This window comes from Mauremys reevesii, linkage group 1, assembly GCF_016161935.1.
Source record: "Mauremys reevesii isolate NIE-2019 linkage group 1, ASM1616193v1, whole genome shotgun sequence".
NCBI classification, from domain to species: Eukaryota; Metazoa; Chordata; order Testudines; family Geoemydidae; genus Mauremys; species Mauremys reevesii.
Genome location: NC_052623.1, coordinates 178,199,690 through 178,215,887, shown reverse-complemented (window position 1 = coordinate 178,215,887; position 16,198 = coordinate 178,199,690). Strand labels below are relative to the sequence as shown.

The window sequence follows — 16,198 nt, the reverse complement described above, 5'->3', positions numbered from 1 at the left end:
TTAATATATCATAAAAGCCATTTTGATTGAAATAATATGATTACACTTTGTGTATGGAAAAACATTTAGGGAAAAATTAAATTTAAGTTGCATAATGATGTTTGTGTCCTAATTACAAAAACGTATACATTTATCAAGCTAAATAGGATAAAACTTTTTCAGGTATAAAGTCACTGGGGTGTTTACCTAGATCTGTTAATATTTATTATGGTTAAAAAGTGAAGTATACAAAAGAGATGGATTTTTTCAAGTAAAAATAATCATTTATGCTCCTCTTCAACAGATATGGCTTATGAACAACTTATTTTTTACAGGTTTAATGGTAAAATTGTTTTCTGCGTGTGTTCAAACAGTCTAGATAATTATAGTAATTTCTTATTACTTCTGTAAGGCCTTTGTTAACTTTACAAAATACTATAATTTGCATATTTTCTATGTTGGAATTGGAATAGAAAAGAAAAATGATTCTTTTAAAAGAGGCTTTTAGTTAGTCCAACTACAAGAAGTCTAAAAGAAATTGCGTAAAGTCTTAAGATAAAAATCAAGATCACTATACATACAGCTGGTACATTTTTAAACATCAGTGGGCTTCAGCAGCACTCACCACATTATATATACAGATGACACCACTGATTTGCTCTGATTCGAATCATTTGTCATTTTAGATTCAAAGCATAAGTTCTAAAAGAGGTCAATAGCAAATACAGTATGGTAAGCACACATTTCAACTGCTTTTGGAAGAAAGTAAATATATAATAAGTGCAGTTTCACTTTCTTTACCTTGCAGTTTCATTAAAAAAAAAGTCATTGGAGCATTTGGTTTGATCCTTTAAACAGATTTATCTACTGAAGTTTAAGTAAATATTTGTTTGTGTGAACACATTAGATTTGATGCTTTCTGAAAATATTTTGATTATATTGTTCTGCTTGGTGTAGATGAGTGGACTCACCCCTGCGGCGCCTTCTGCTGGTCTCTCATGGAATTAGCTCATTCTAGCTTCACAGTGCCCTCTGCAGGCTGATGATCCGCCTGTCCTCTGGCCCCCATGTCCCTCCCGGACCAGGTGCCCCTTTATCTGGGATGCTGCCCCCTGGCAGTAACCCCTTTCTCTCAGAGTCTCCCCTCCCTGGGGAACCTCCAAACACTATCTCCACCTTGCCTCAGTACCAGGCTACTGCCAGTCATCGTCTAGCCCCACTCATGACTGGCAAGGTTGGGTTTGGACCTGCTGCCTTTGCCTACCCCTGGGCTGCCCTCTGCAACCCCCAGAACCTGTTAGCCCAATGCTAGGCCACAGCCTGGGGCTTTCCAGGCTGGAGCTCCCCAGCTCCTCAGCTTTTCCCCAGCCCTGCTCCACTCAGGTATCCAGTCTCTAGCTCCCTGCAGCCAGGCCCATCTCCCTCTACAGGCAGAGGGAGACTGTTTGGGCTTCTGGCTCACAGCCTCTTATACGGCCCAGCTGGCCCTGATTGGGGTATGGCCCCAACTGTTACTGCCTTCCCGGCCTCAGCCCTCTCCCAGGGCTGGCTTTAAGCCCTTCAGGGCAGGAGCAGGGGACCACCTGCTACACTTAGCTATGTATTGTTATGGTCTCAGGTACCATCCGTAGTTTCCATTGACTGCATTGAACATGCCTGGAGATAGGGGTAAAACTATAAATATTGGGGAATCCAAACAAGCAGGATTAGATAACTGACTGAAGAAACTCATGACCTCCTTTTAACAATGGAAATTTGGTGCCTAATTTTGTGTCTATTAAAGTCAAATGGAGTTTTGCCATTCATGCCAATAGAAGTGGGATTGGTCCCACCTACAGCATTTAAAAAAAACATACTACTTTTAAGGAAGGGGCACAACTCTATAACAATGTTTAAAAGGGGACTGGATAAATTCATGGTGGCTAAGTCCATAAATGGCTATTAGCCAGGATGGGTAAGAATGGTGTCCCTAGCCTCTGTTCTTCAGAGGAGAGATGGGATGGGAGAGGAGATGATCATTGCCTGTTGTTTTAGGTTCCAGGGGCAGGGGCAGCGGGGGGCCACTGTGTCGAGAGACAGATGGGAGAGGGGGGACTGGTCTTCTGTCCCCTGCCTTTCTCTTTCTTATGTTCTTATGTTATGTTCTGCAGTCCTTAAGCAAAGAAAATTTGCGTAGTTGTCAAAGGGATTCTCAATGGTTTCGATGGGACTTTCATCTGCTTAGGGATTTTAGGACAGGAACCAAGATGTGCAATGTTAAAACTGGAGATTGGGTTAATACTTCTGAGCCCCTATCAAAATAAAGCATGACTTCCTTCAGCAAGTGGCAAGTAGAAATATAATTAATCTTCTTTGTCATGGTATTTAAGGTCAAAAAGTGTGTTATGGAGATATCAAGCGTCCCTGTTACAAGATAGCCTACTTCCAGGACTTGTCAAGACGTGTTGGCTTTCAGGAGGCCCGTCATGCCTGTGAAATCGATGGTGGTGTGCTTTTAAGTCTGGAAAGTGAAGCTGAACAGAAGCTCATAGAAAACATGTTACAAAACCTCACTAAGTCGGGCTCTGGGATTTCTGATGGTGACTTCTGGATTGGATTGTGGAGAAGCGGAGAGGGACAAGCAACATCGAGTGCTTGCCCTGAGCTCTACCAATGGACTGATGGAACCGTTTCATCATTCAGGTAAAAGTCTGGGAGATTCCCTATAGTTTAAAGAGTTTATGGAGGGAAATAGTGTGTGCAGCACCCAAAAAAGTCAAATGTTTTGTGAATTGAAGCATATAGAAAAGTTGGTCAGTGAGGCTAACATGCCCCTGCTGCTTCTTCACACGAGGAGGCTGAGCCAATGGATATGCACTTGGAGATGTGGAAGGATGTCTCTGCGGCATGCTTATCTCAGCCCGCTCCCAGCCTCATAGAAGTAAGGGCTCCACAAGCTTCCAGCTCTGTGGTGTTGGAAGGAGGCGGGTGGCAACCAAACTCTGCTGGATTCTGGCCCTCAAACTAGAAGGCCAACAGCTGCGTAACTTAGTGCAGACTGTTTAGAGTAACTCACTCTGCCCACATCCCAGATTTTGAAAACCCCATTAGATTTCCTGATTCAGCTAAAGACCAGTAGAACAAATGGCAACATTCAGGAGCCATAATCTGCAGGGCATCTGTGGATAGATGGCAGGGAAAGCAGGCATCAGAAGGGAAGGAAGGAACATCTGCATGGATGCTCCTTACTGCAGGAAGATGCTCCAAGATCTGCAAGACTGGTAGTAGACCTCTACTCTGTTCCATGCAGGAGATGGGGGAAATGCAGCTTATTCTGCTTTAAGGGACAATGGAGCCTATGTACTATAACTTTCACTAGATTATGGCATTTCTGGATGCTTGCGAATGGTTCTATTAGATGATATGGTGGGCCTTTTATCTGCAAGAGTTTGAACATTATGATTTACATGCACTGCTAGAAATTGGTATACAGATGAGCCTTCCTGTGGAAGTGAAGCTTGTGTTGTGATGTATCATCAACCAACTGCAAACCCTGGCCTTGGGGGGCCTTACCTTTACCAGTGGAATGACGACAGATGCAACATGAAGCACAATTTTATCTGCAAGTATAGTCCAGGTAAGAAAAAGCTAAAGTCAGATTTCACACGTGGTATATATTAACAGAAAAGTCACTGCTTTGGCAGAAAATGTTAGGGATTTGGGGATCCTCAATATTTTGTGGAAAACTGTACTGAAAGAACTTGAAAACTGGATGAAATGAATTGGCCAATGTTTTCATGTGAAATGTTGCCAAAATATTTTCACCATTTTCAAGTAATGCTAGTTCTCACCCTCCGGCTCTGTCACTGACTTTCTGTGATGTCTTGGAAATATCACTTAATCTATTTGTAAAATGAATACAGGTAAATGGAATTCAGGGAGGTCCAGCGCAACAGGAAGAAAATTAGACACACAGGCACACCAGTTCAGATGAGGACACAAGAGGCCAGGGATTTTTCAGTTTGGCTTAACCTACAGAAATGACATGGGAATCTTTTCTGGATCCTGCATATTTCAGTTGAGGAGACTTAGAACTGGACAGCCAGAACAAGGAAATTGGAAGCAAGCTTGAATTTGAGGCTATAATAGTTTTTTAGTTATAGTAGTCATGCTTGGCAGTAGACAAACACCACATTTCTTACCAGGATTATGGTACTCAAAGCATTACTGAGTGTTAAATTGTCCACTGTGACCACAAAGAGAACATACAAATCCCAGTATAAATTTAGCCAGACTGCATACAAAAAACAAACAGGTTGTAAACCATCCTCATCAGAATCAGGCTGCATGTAAAACCCCACACTGAACCAGAGTTTCAGCGTTTAATCTGAACCTGCAGAGATTCCCATCCAACTGCTTCTTACAAAATCAGGCTCTAACCACAAAAGTGTATATTACAAACTGAAATGTCTTTTACACCTTACAGACAGTAAATCTCAGTCTGCCTGCAGATTAGGGTCACTGTTTCAATTTCAGTGAGATTTACAAATTTAGAAAAATCAGAGTAGGAGAACCAATTGATTTCCATTCCTCAAACTTCCTTTTTTTTCCATCTTTACAACGGAACTATCAAAATTCATGTTGTGAGTTTGGCTCTGTGATTCATTAGGAAATCTTACTCAGCCAGCCTCCAAGCCCAATTGACATATTGCATTTTTTTGTTTTCTATCTAAATAATATCTTCAAGTGTGGGATGGGGGAACCTCCCTTGATGGTGTTTAATGTCACAGTACTAGCTGTGGGTTTGAATCTCATTCACCTTGAAAGGATGTTGATCTTAATTATATACTAGTAGCTGTAATCATATTTATTTTCTGAGCCAACTCCTCCTGCATCTTGATTTTCAGATCAAATTAAAAATTAATCCACCCCTTTAAGCTCCACAATTAGCTACTTTTAGAAGCAATAGTTGCTAGTACTTTAACATTTTTCTCCAAACCATGTTCCAATTAACCAGTTTTTATCTGAGAAGCTGAAGTAATTGTTACTGTTGTAGTAGATTTTATTACCTCTTTGAACTCTGAGCATTACTGTTTTGAGCTAAAGACCAGTAATACTACTGGTGTTCATAATCTTATAACATGGGAATGGTATCCAAATCACCATACAGATTCTACTTCTGTGATCATCCTCTCAATTCAGAATACTTTCAATAATCTATGGAATCCTTTAGACGTAGATAATGCTACTGTCCCATTTCTACATCCTAACTGGCCTTTGCTGCATGTTTTATAGTTATAGTTTCCAATTGTGTATCTTTCATTAGAAATGGAATATTAACCTCCTCTTCTGCAATGATTGCATTTCCTTACCACCCAATTTCTAATAGTTCATTGTTGTATCTTTTTTTTATTTTAGGGATGTCTGTAGCAAAAATATATATCAAATTCTGTCAAAACATCTGGTTCATACTTCTCATTGCTCTACAGCTAATTTTTTGATAATCATCTTGGAAATAAGAAATGGCTTCTTTAGCCCACACTATCAAGATCACTGCCCATTTTAGTATGTTCTAGGATCCTCTGACTATAAGAGAAGAAGTGAGATGTTAAGAAAAGCTATATTCAAATTATCTGACACAAGAAAAGGGTGGGTTTCAATTATTCATCCAATAAATTAGTAGATTCCACAGGAAAAAAAAATGGGCTTAAGGCAAAACTGCAGCATTCCTATTTATCTAGATTTGTACAGAAGTACGGACTAGAAGTAGGCTGATACCAACCCTTAACTTTAATGTTTTGTGTCAAACATTCTTCAGAAAGGTGCTTGCCAAATGTTGAAATATGAAGTTAAAGAACTCTGCAATAATTGTGTTTTTTTAATGAACATGGGAGCATAGTTTTGAGCTATGGTACTATCTGTAAAACAATGTAAAAGATATGTTTTATTACTCTTACTCTTTCATTGTCAAACGATTGATTTAACAGATAATGTCCTAGAAAAAGAACTAGGCGACAGAACAGACACAGATTATGGTAAGAAACTTTAAAAAAAAACTTTTAGCTTGAGTTGCAATGGCAAAGACATAATCTCATGAATCATTTACAGGCTCCAGGAAAGTTATATAGTTTTTTATTTTTTAAACAGACGTGTTAGTAATGGAACATATTGAAAGAGAATCCTGCAGAGAGGAATATTTTCAGATGTAGTTGCAAATATATGGATGTAGTTCAAAACACTGCTGCTTTTAATTCCTATTCCATATTTAATCCTAACACACTAAAGTTCTGTAGACACATTTACTTTCAATAACTTATTCAATACTGAAACAGTTCAGATAACAAATATGAATCTGTTTTAATGTAAAAAAACTATGAACAGATGCTACAACATGTAATAACCCCTCTTTCTATGGTTGTTATTTTTCTAATCTGTTTAACTTCTTTTTCAGAGGTTTTTCCATCAGTGACAGCAGGAAAGCCTTATGATGAAAACAAACCAGAAGATAATTCTCATGTAGTTGTTACTGAAACAGGTAATGTATTCATAGGGTTTTAATGTTCGGAGTAAAATAGTAACAGAGGATGGAGGAAGTAAGAATGAGATATGCAACTTCCCCTGTTGATGGGAATTAGACAGTTTATTCCTTAGAGGTCTGCTGAAAATATACCTGTAAGGGGTGGCATCCACTTCTCATGAGTGCCCCCTGGCCAGGTGCGCGTGCCTTCACTCTCTTAGTCTGTGGTGAGTTCAGTAGGTGGTTTCTTAGGCAGGTTTTCAACAACTCAATCCTCTGGCCAAGTCACACATGCAATATATATGTGAAACAAAACAGACTCCTTCTGCTGTATGCAGTCCACTAGGGGCCTATCCCAATACCCCTCCATTGGTATCTCTGTAGCCTTCCCTGGGCTCAGTCTTTAAATAGTCCCGGCCCTGGTATGGGGCCAGACCCCCCAGGGCTTCCTCACTGGAGACACTGTCTTCCTGCAGCCCTCCCTGGGCTCAGTCCTTAATCAGTCTGGCAGCCCCTTCTGAGCTATCCTCAAGTAGTCCCTCAATCCTGGTGTGGCACCATACCTTTCTGGCCCCAGCTGTTCTTCTATCTTCAGTCCCAGCAGCCAGCCAGGAGCTCCCTGTTGCTCCCTAGTTCTTGCCAGCAACTGATCTGTCCATGGTACTGCTGCTCCATCACCCAGCCAGGAACACAGTCCTCATTCCTTCAGCTCCAGGCAGCAACTACCTGACTCTGGCTCTGCAGCTCCTTTTATATCACCCTCTTGGGCCATGATTGGCTGCTCCCTGTAGCCTCTCTCATTGGCTGCTTCTCTCCCCCACCCCACAGCCTCTCTAGGTCACTGGGTGGACTCAATTCCTCTCTGAGATGGAGTGGTGGTAGCACCCTGAGGCCTCCAGTGGTGGGCCTCTGAGCCTAGTTCACCCCATCACAATACCCTTGACTAATAATCCAAGACTTCTGATCAGTTTCTCTTAGTTGTTCTTGCAGGAATCAATGGCTGTGATTAGCTTTCTGGGAGGGAATACTCAACTATTTCAAATATTGCTACTGTGTCTTCAGCACTGCAGTTGGATCTGCATGAACCTGGATCAGATCTTTGCCCCTCACCAATGCCCCTCTGAACTCAGTGGGTCTCTACCAGGGCACAGGGTTCTACCACTGTGGATCTGATTACAGGATCAGGCCTCAAATATCTCTGATACAGTCAAAGCCAGAAATGTGTAAAACGATCTAACACAAACATAAGACACTTGTTTTCTCTTTAGAAACTGAATTTTAGTGCTCACAAAAGGTGCCAGATTGATAGTTCTAGGGACTGAAGTGTTGTGTTACCTACCCAATAGCCTCAAGGTACAGCAAGGTTCCTCATGTGCCCCCACCCATATCTGGAGGGATCATCTCTAGGTTGAGAGCATTTGAAAAACTGCCAAGAAAAGTGCCAACTGTGGTGGTGTTTTTTGGGATGGGGCCATCTACCCGCTAAGAACTGCTCAGAGACCCACAAATTCATTTAATTTATGGGTTATAAACTGGCCTTAAACATTTTCTCTTGCAAGTGAAAGTATATTCAAAAATAGTTGTATACAGAGTCCCAGCTTGTGGGTCAGGTTTAGACAACTACAAGTACCTTGTCTTGTGTATGGTAATACAATGTTGGTATACAATTATTTAACATGTAATCACAGTTTCTCTCTTGAACCTGGAAGCTGATCCTATTAAACATAGCTGTACAATGATGATTGCTTGGTACTACAGGGTGGTCAGTAAGCAGCAGTATGTTAAGTGTATGGTGGCATATTACTGAAGGGGCAAAGGATGGTTCCTTCACACACAACAGCTGTCTCTGGAGTCTAAAGATCCCTCTTCGTGAGCCCACTGTAAGCATTTGGGTAGAAAGGGCCTCACCTCTTTCTATAATAGATCAAAGGAAACAATGCTTCAGGAATTGTTTTTGTTCTTGAACTGCTATACTGAGAAAAGAAAAAAAGTTCAAATGGCATAAGGGCAGACCATAACTTTTCAGTCTAGCCTGAGTAAGGAGCAACGCGTAGCTGTGCTGGTCCAGTAGAAGATCAGAGAACCAGTGGGGACTCAGAGTCACAGTTCTGCCTCTGCTTCCCTATTGCTCTGTGGGAAGAGTAAATTACTTCACCCCTTTTCATGGAGCAGCTTACTCCCCACTGAGTACCAAGGTAGATATTGTGACCAGTGAGTAGGAGAGGTGGATCCAGGGCTCCTGATACCCTCTATCCATTCCTTTCCATGATTTCACTGCAGAGTGGGTCAGATGAGTAGCTCCTGCTCTCCCCCTCTCAGCCAGAAAGAGTCTCAGTCATGAGGGCTGTAAAGGGGAATTGGGGTGGGGAGTGGATCTGGGGCTTATGACCTCTTACCCCTTGCATGGTTGAATAAGAGCTGTGACTATTCAGCCCACAGCATGTAATCGAGTGTATATTTTAGCTGCAGTGTAAGTATAATGAGATATGAATCTTATAAGGAAAACTACAGTGTGCACCTTCTGGACATCATTTTCATAAAATATTGGGGGCTTAGTCTTATATTCCTAATATATTCACATCTTCCTTTAAAATTGATTAGCAGTCTTTCTACACAAGGAATTCAGAATTGAACTATGTGGGCGTATAGATAGATATAGTGAGATGGAACAGTGACTTTCAATACAGTATGCACTAATGAAAGACTTTTTTTTCCTTGTAGGTATAATTCCAAATTTAATTTATGTTGTTATACCAACCATACCACTGCTGTTGTTGATATTAGTGGCTTTTGGTACTTGCTGTTTCCAGATGCTACACAAAAGGTAAATACTTTTAATACATTGGAATGAAATTGTCTTATAATGATGAATTCAGGTTTCCATTAGCAAGCTCTTCATACATAAAGAATGCTTACATCTCTCCCTTGCTTCCTTCTCAGTTGTGCTGTATGCATCTTGTTGTCCCTGAAAATCCAAGCAATTTACTTATATCTGACAACTGAAAATTCATGTTCATGGGTTTTTGCCAATGAAAAGGCTCTGGCCTAATGTAGATCCACAGATCCCTTAAAACACACTATGCCTCCATAAGGAATTTTTCCAGTTCCAAGGAGGACAGTTTTTTCTGTCTCTACTGTTGCAATTTTCCCTTACTTCCTGCAGCCTGATCACAATCTATATTGGAACTGATCTCTTGGGAATGACATTGGGAGGCTTCACTGACATGGAGCATGCAGAAGGAGCACCCCGCTCCCCCAACTTTCTGCACAAAGGGTGAATTCTTCCCTGGCTGAATGGGCATAAGTTGTTAGGAAAAAAACTTAAAGGGGTAGCAGCCTGATAAGTCTTGATTCGCTAGCCATCCAGGAAGAGCAAGAAAGATGCCACCAGAGCAGAAGAACTTCACAAAAACAAACATGTTTATGGGCAGTGTAATTACCTGGATTCCAGCACTCAGCACTGAAATCACAGCAGCTAACATTTAAGAATGCATCTGTTTTGACAGTAGTAGTCAGCACTTTTGTAGCATATTGATTGGTGGTGGCGCCTCCCTCCTCCCAAGCACGTACATATGACCATGATGCTAATACTTCATTCATGGCACTCCTCTGCCCCTAAATATCAGCTTTGGTGTGAAGGTAGGATTACTAACAACTCTGAGGACCCAGAGAATAGCCGATGGAAGAGTTTCTATAGTAAAATGGGGTGATGTTCCATGTGGGCTTTCTTTTAGCTTTTTTAAAATTTGGAAGGCTTAATTTTCTCTTTTTTTGGTGGGTTTCAGTTTTAATTCTTCCTTGTGAAACAGAAAACAAAATAAAAGGTAAGCAATTTCTGAAACTTTAAAAAAAATATTGCCTCAAATGGGAAACAATCACCTGATATTTATATAAACCATCACTGGTATTCCCTGGCATCACACAGTTATTTAGTAATCCTATCCCTCCAGATGCATGAGACCTACGTTAGAACATGTAGGGTATCCTAAAGATGTGCACTTCCATATAAAGAAGTGGAAGATTTGTATTTCCCAACCTCGGCAATAGTAACACGTCAGGCAAATCCATACCTACATACAACCACTATGATTCCAGCGCTGACCAACAGGATCTTGGTAGATTCCATGAAGGTTGTGATGAAGGGTGCCCATTCATAACATTGTAAGGATTAGGAGATATATCTCACCTTGCATAACAGTGGGATTGGCCTTCTAGGTAAATATCATGGCAGGTACATTCATGATTTTTTTTTTTTTAGCAGCTCATTCCACACTCTCCGCTACCATGCAAAGGGTTTTTAAGGCTGAGTTCAGGTCTTGCCTTTCTTTCCAGATAGACCATGCAAGAATGTGAGTGTGTGATGCATAGCCCACTGATGTCAATGGAAAGACTTGTTGACTTCAGTGGGTTTTGGATCAGGCCCCTGAAACTGTAATAATTCATCCAAGAAAAGGATTTTGCACTTTCCAAGAGCTAGAAAGAGCAGAGCACAAGAAGTTGGGAATTCCAGTGCTTTCTGTGAAGAGTTCTACCCTAAAAGGAAGTTCCCAATTTACAAATGAGTCTCTTCTTCTCCCTTTTTCTTTTGTAGGCTTTCATAGGAAGATAACCTTTCCTCTGAAAGGTTAGCTTGCTGTGGAGCCATAATCCATGCCTTCTGGGGCTTGCTTAGCTTGGAAGAACATGGACAGTTTTGACTGGTTTGGGTTCTTATAGGGTAGCAGTAAAGGGAAACAGAGCATCTCGCCTGTAATTAGTAGCAACAATCAGCTCATTCATGCTTAGATGCTCTCCCTTTCCTTTCTTCCAGGGAAGCAAGGAGAAACTGCTTCACAGACCCATCTCCATTATCATCTGAATGCCTTGCAGAAAGTTTAAATTCCAACCTGGTATATGTCTCAGTTTCTATGATTGTATTTCACAGTCAAAGCAACAATTTTAGACAATATCCTCAAACTATTTATTGCTCCTTACTTAACATTACTCCTGGAAATTGCATGCAGAGTCAGATCCTCCACTGGTGTCAATAGCCACAGCTTCAATGAACTCATCGGAGATATACAGCAACTGAGGTTCTCATCCATGATATTTAAACACGTTGTATTGGAGAGTGCATATTTTAATTGTTTTTTGCTGAGAAGACTTTCCATTCAGGGTACCTCAGACATAAATGAACAAAATGGTCTGGATTCACTAGTATAAAACTGTAGTAAAGTTTGGAAGCATACAGCCCAGCTCCAAAGCCCACTGAAGTAAATGGGAATCTTTTCAATTACTCCAATTACCCCCCGCCCCCTTTGGGAAAAAATAAAAAAAATGAATATTATGTCTGGGAACCAAAGCATTTTGATTTTAAACTGCTGCCATGGTGTCACATAGGTATTGTAGTTTGCTCCCATTCTCCTGTAAAATCTGGGCTTCCTGATCTGATATCATCTCCCAAGATTCACCATTTTCCCCTCTAGGTGAGGGGAAGTGATGCATCATGTCAGTCGCATGGTTGAGGTGCATCCTGGAAGTCGTTGGCCACAATATATCATACAAGATGAAGTCTGGCTGGGGATCCCAGCCCACAGAAGAGAATGGGAATGTGAGGTGCTGTGGCGGCATTTCAGAATTGACTTTTACAGACTTCCATGTTTTGATGAAAAATAATGTTTTTCAGTGGAAAGTAAACACTTTTTACTATACAATACCCCAATTTTCCATAAAAAAACAATGTTGATGGAAAATTTTTTGACCAGCCATAATTAGGACTTTTCTACCAGTTCACTAAGGGTCTTCTCCAATGCCCATTGATTTCAGTAGAAAATGGATCAAGTCCTAAAGGAAAGATTTTGTCCTACTTGTTCATGTTGAAGAAAACCTTGCCACTGGGACTTCTCTCAGCATAAGATACTGCTTAACATAAGGAAGGGTGGCAAAATCTGAACCTAACCAATGTAGTACAACATGGACAATCTAAGTCTACAGGGAGACAAAATAATTTACCCTCCTTTCAAACATAATTTAGTGGCTTTGCCTTTGCTGATCACTGTGGTGATGCATTTCGGCAGAGCTTGTGTATAACTTTATTGTAGGAGGGGAAACTACATTAAATCAATAACAGAGGCAACTCTGAATTAATGGATGGATGCAAGTCTGACATATCCTGACCTAGCTGCATCCTAAAGCTGAGCCACAGAGGGATCAAATGAATTGAAATTATTTTATATTTTTATTTTTCAGTAAAGGAAGAACAAAAACCAGCCCAAACCAGTCCACATTATGGATTTCAAAGAACCCCAGGAAGGACAGTACCATGGAGGTATAACAATTTAATGACTGAACACAAAGCAAAAATAATATTTTACAGTCAGGCTCTATTATAATGTCATCTCAGCACATTAGCTTGGAATGGCTTGAGACTGCAATGGATCAGCAAGATGAACTGTAAGCTCCCCCTTGAGGCAACTATTCAGATCATTTTTGTATGTAACATTTGATTATTAATTAAATGAACCATGTCATGCTAAAGAAAGAAAGAGGATGTGTCTATTTTGCTAAGGGAAGTAACTCGGTTACAACTGAGCAGGGGAATGGACAATGCATTTGAAGTTTATAGGGGGAAATATCTACAATGTGTGTCAGTTTTAAAATTGTTTGTAGTAATCATAGCATTTATTTCCTGTAGTCCCTCATACATTCTACTTTAGTTGATGTACTGTAAATTGAATGGACATAAATTTACAGTGTAACAAAATAATTTATCTTTGCATAAATATTTGATAAAAATGGATTGCTCAGTTATTTATTTGCACATTTTCAAGACCGCTCTTGATTCTTTAGGCACAGATTTTATTTTTATTCTGTAGCTCACGCTCATTAGCAGAGACAGTTTCCAATGCTGTGATATTGATCTGCCGTGGCAAAAGTCAAGTATTCAGGAAAATCACTTGACGCTGCATACTGAGTGCACTTTGCAAGTGGATGGCCATATATTTTTGATACATTTCTCCAGAGTGGACATAAATCAGTCTACCAATCATAAGATATGATTTAAATGCAGCCTTTAATAGCTATACTGGAACTATATTAATTTTTATTTCCTTTGAAAAGACAAAAATTATAAGTATCACTGTAGTATAAAGTCTGAGATGTCAGTGAATCTTTTATATTAAAAGCAGCAAAGAATCCTGTGGCACCTTATAGACTAACTGACATTTTGCAGCATGAGCTTTCGTGGGTGAATACCCACTGCTTGCATCCGAAGAAGTGGGTATTCACCCACGAAAGCTCATGCTGCAAAATGTCAGTTAGTCTATAAGGTGCCACAGGATTCTTTGCTGCTTTTACAGATCCAGACTAACACGGCTACCCCTCTGATATTTTTATATTAAAATTATGCTTAAAATGAAAGTCAAAAGATTATAAAAAACAGGAGTGAATAGATTTTGCTAGTAATAATGCATTTTAGAATCACACAAGAAAACACATATTTTTAAGTAACATTGATATATTAAAATCGATATTACAAGAAAATTGCTTTCCCCTAATATGCCATGGTGATACTCTGATGGTGTTAGTATCTTTAAATTCTGTACTTTTAATAACATTAATGTCCATTCTTTTTTATTTTGTTCTTGGTTTCACATCAATTATCTTTGTCCCTCGTAAATATGGTGTCGTCTGTTAATTAGAACCAGAATTTAGAAAAAAAAGTTGGGTCAACTGTTAAATTTTGTTTCTTAAAGTTCAGAGGTAAGTTTTCCATTGACTGCTCTTATGATAAAGAGAAACAAAAAACCCACAATAACCTCACAATACCATTGCTATTCCACGTGTAAAGACATTCAGACACTTGACATCAGAATTAGCATTATTCTATGGGTTGTGCTTACTTCCTTTTCTTGATACAACTCAGATCACTATTTCCCTTCCTAGTGTTATTTACACATCCTCCCACCTGTTGATGGTCTTCCCCATCTGTTGGAACTTCTCTCCTGGTTTCACTTTCTCCCCATCCATTACTTGACTTTTCTCTTTAATTATTATAACAAAGAAAGCATAATCCTGCATGACTCAGAGTACATACTTCCTACTTACCTGAAGACCGTTGAACCCTGCTGACACAGAAGAAGAGAGAGATGTCTTTCTTGAGGATGCATGTTGTAAACAATATTTAGAAAGACATCCAAGATTTTAAAGAAAGAACAACTTATTGAAGAAAATGGGGTGGTGATGTTGGGGAATAAAGATTTAATAAGTCCCATATGCTCTCACTACTTTGCATTTCTCTCTGCTTGAAATGACCACTTAAGGACACACCAATATATATTGTGATCAACACAATGTCGGTGACAGAGGAGGAGTTTCCACATGGAAGTTTGGAGAATGCAAGTACCTTTTCTCTTCAAGTTCTTTGTCCCACAGGCTAATGAGTAACGGGGAATGTTGGGCAGTTAGCAGCAGCAATCAGTCTGGGAAACTGTGTTGAAGAGGCAAAGAGGAGAGGGAATTAACAGGTGACATTATGCTATATGAAGGCCTTCAGGCTCCTGTATCTCAGAAAAAGGGTCCCTTAGACTGTGGACTTAGTGGTAACAGCGTGGAAATCTGTGGGTCCACTATTGGGTGAGGTGAGCTGTTATAATCCTACTGCTATGCACTGATTATCTGTTTGCCTCTTGGTGCAATTCGTAGTATTGGATGTGATCTTTCACAGTCATTTTGTCCTGGTCGGGGGATAGGGGTAGGATCTACTCGGTCTCTCTTGTTGGATCACCTTGTACAGCAAGACACCCCAGAGTGGGCCACAGGCCCTTTTCACTGGAGAGCCCACATCTCTCGCACCTTCCTTTTGTGGTCTGCTATTGTCAAACCAGAATGGCAGCACTTCAGACTGGCATAAATGATGGCACGAGGTTGGGACAACAGAGAATCAGGTTGATTGTCTGGCAAGATTCCAGGCACAGTATAAGGTCAGACTGAGTAAGGCCTGGCATTACTTCATGTTAATAGCAAGGAGTGGGGGGAGAGAGGGATGAGGTCTACAAGACTCTTATTCTGAAGATTTGATTGCCCTTGTTCATAGCTGTATTCAGTGATGGAAGGCACTTAGGCAATGGGCATCATTACATGTGTCTATATAAATAATTACAATTCTTTTTGGACTTTTATGTAACACCATGGAATTAATTAGATTTTAATTGTTCTATAGCAGGCACTAAGCAAATAGAACATGCCATATTGTACTAGAATGATTACATCATTAGATACAAACATACATAAATTGTGAGTACACAGTTATTTATGTTTACATTTAGAGAAAGTTTTATTTGGAGACGAACCCAAGAAATTAAAGCAGTCAGACTATTTCATATTTTACACAATTGAAGTCCTCTAGTGGGTGATTCAACCTAATTGTTAAAACAAAACAATCCAAAACAAAACAATCCAAAACATTCTGTTAAAGTCCTTTGTATTGATGACTGAAAGTAAACACGTAAAATACCAAGCAACAACTAGAGTGGCATGTTTATTTTCCTTGCAAAATTGGCTGAGGATGCTTATTGTTAGATGCTTTTAAGAGCATTACAGTTTATAACAGAAGAGTTTGGCTTTTGTGTGCACAAGCGTCTATTTATAATTAGATAGCTTAGCAGTAATTTCCAGGATGTTTGCCAGAAATAATAATAATAAAAAGGTACTGTGTTCATCCCTGGTGTAACTTCATTAATTCCA

The 16,198-nt window shown here is 39.9% G+C and overlaps 1 protein-coding gene across 1 annotated transcript in view; it reads left to right on the top strand.

Annotated features, from left to right (window-relative positions):
* The window catches only part of CHODL (chondrolectin), a 44,644-nt gene extending 31,567 nt beyond the window's left edge, over positions 1 to 13,077 (top strand). The window contains exons 2-7 of the mRNA XM_039497807.1: positions 2,349 to 2,661; positions 3,438 to 3,595; positions 5,946 to 5,993; positions 6,410 to 6,493; positions 9,197 to 9,299; positions 12,704 to 13,077. Coding sequence (XP_039353741.1) covers positions 2,349 to 2,661; positions 3,438 to 3,595; positions 5,946 to 5,993; positions 6,410 to 6,493; positions 9,197 to 9,299; positions 12,704 to 12,788 — 791 coding nt within the window. The 3' untranslated portion in view covers positions 12,789 to 13,077. The remainder of the gene's footprint in view (positions 1 to 2,348; positions 2,662 to 3,437; positions 3,596 to 5,945; positions 5,994 to 6,409; positions 6,494 to 9,196; positions 9,300 to 12,703) is intronic.
* Positions 13,078 to 16,198: the final 3,121 nt, after the last annotated feature.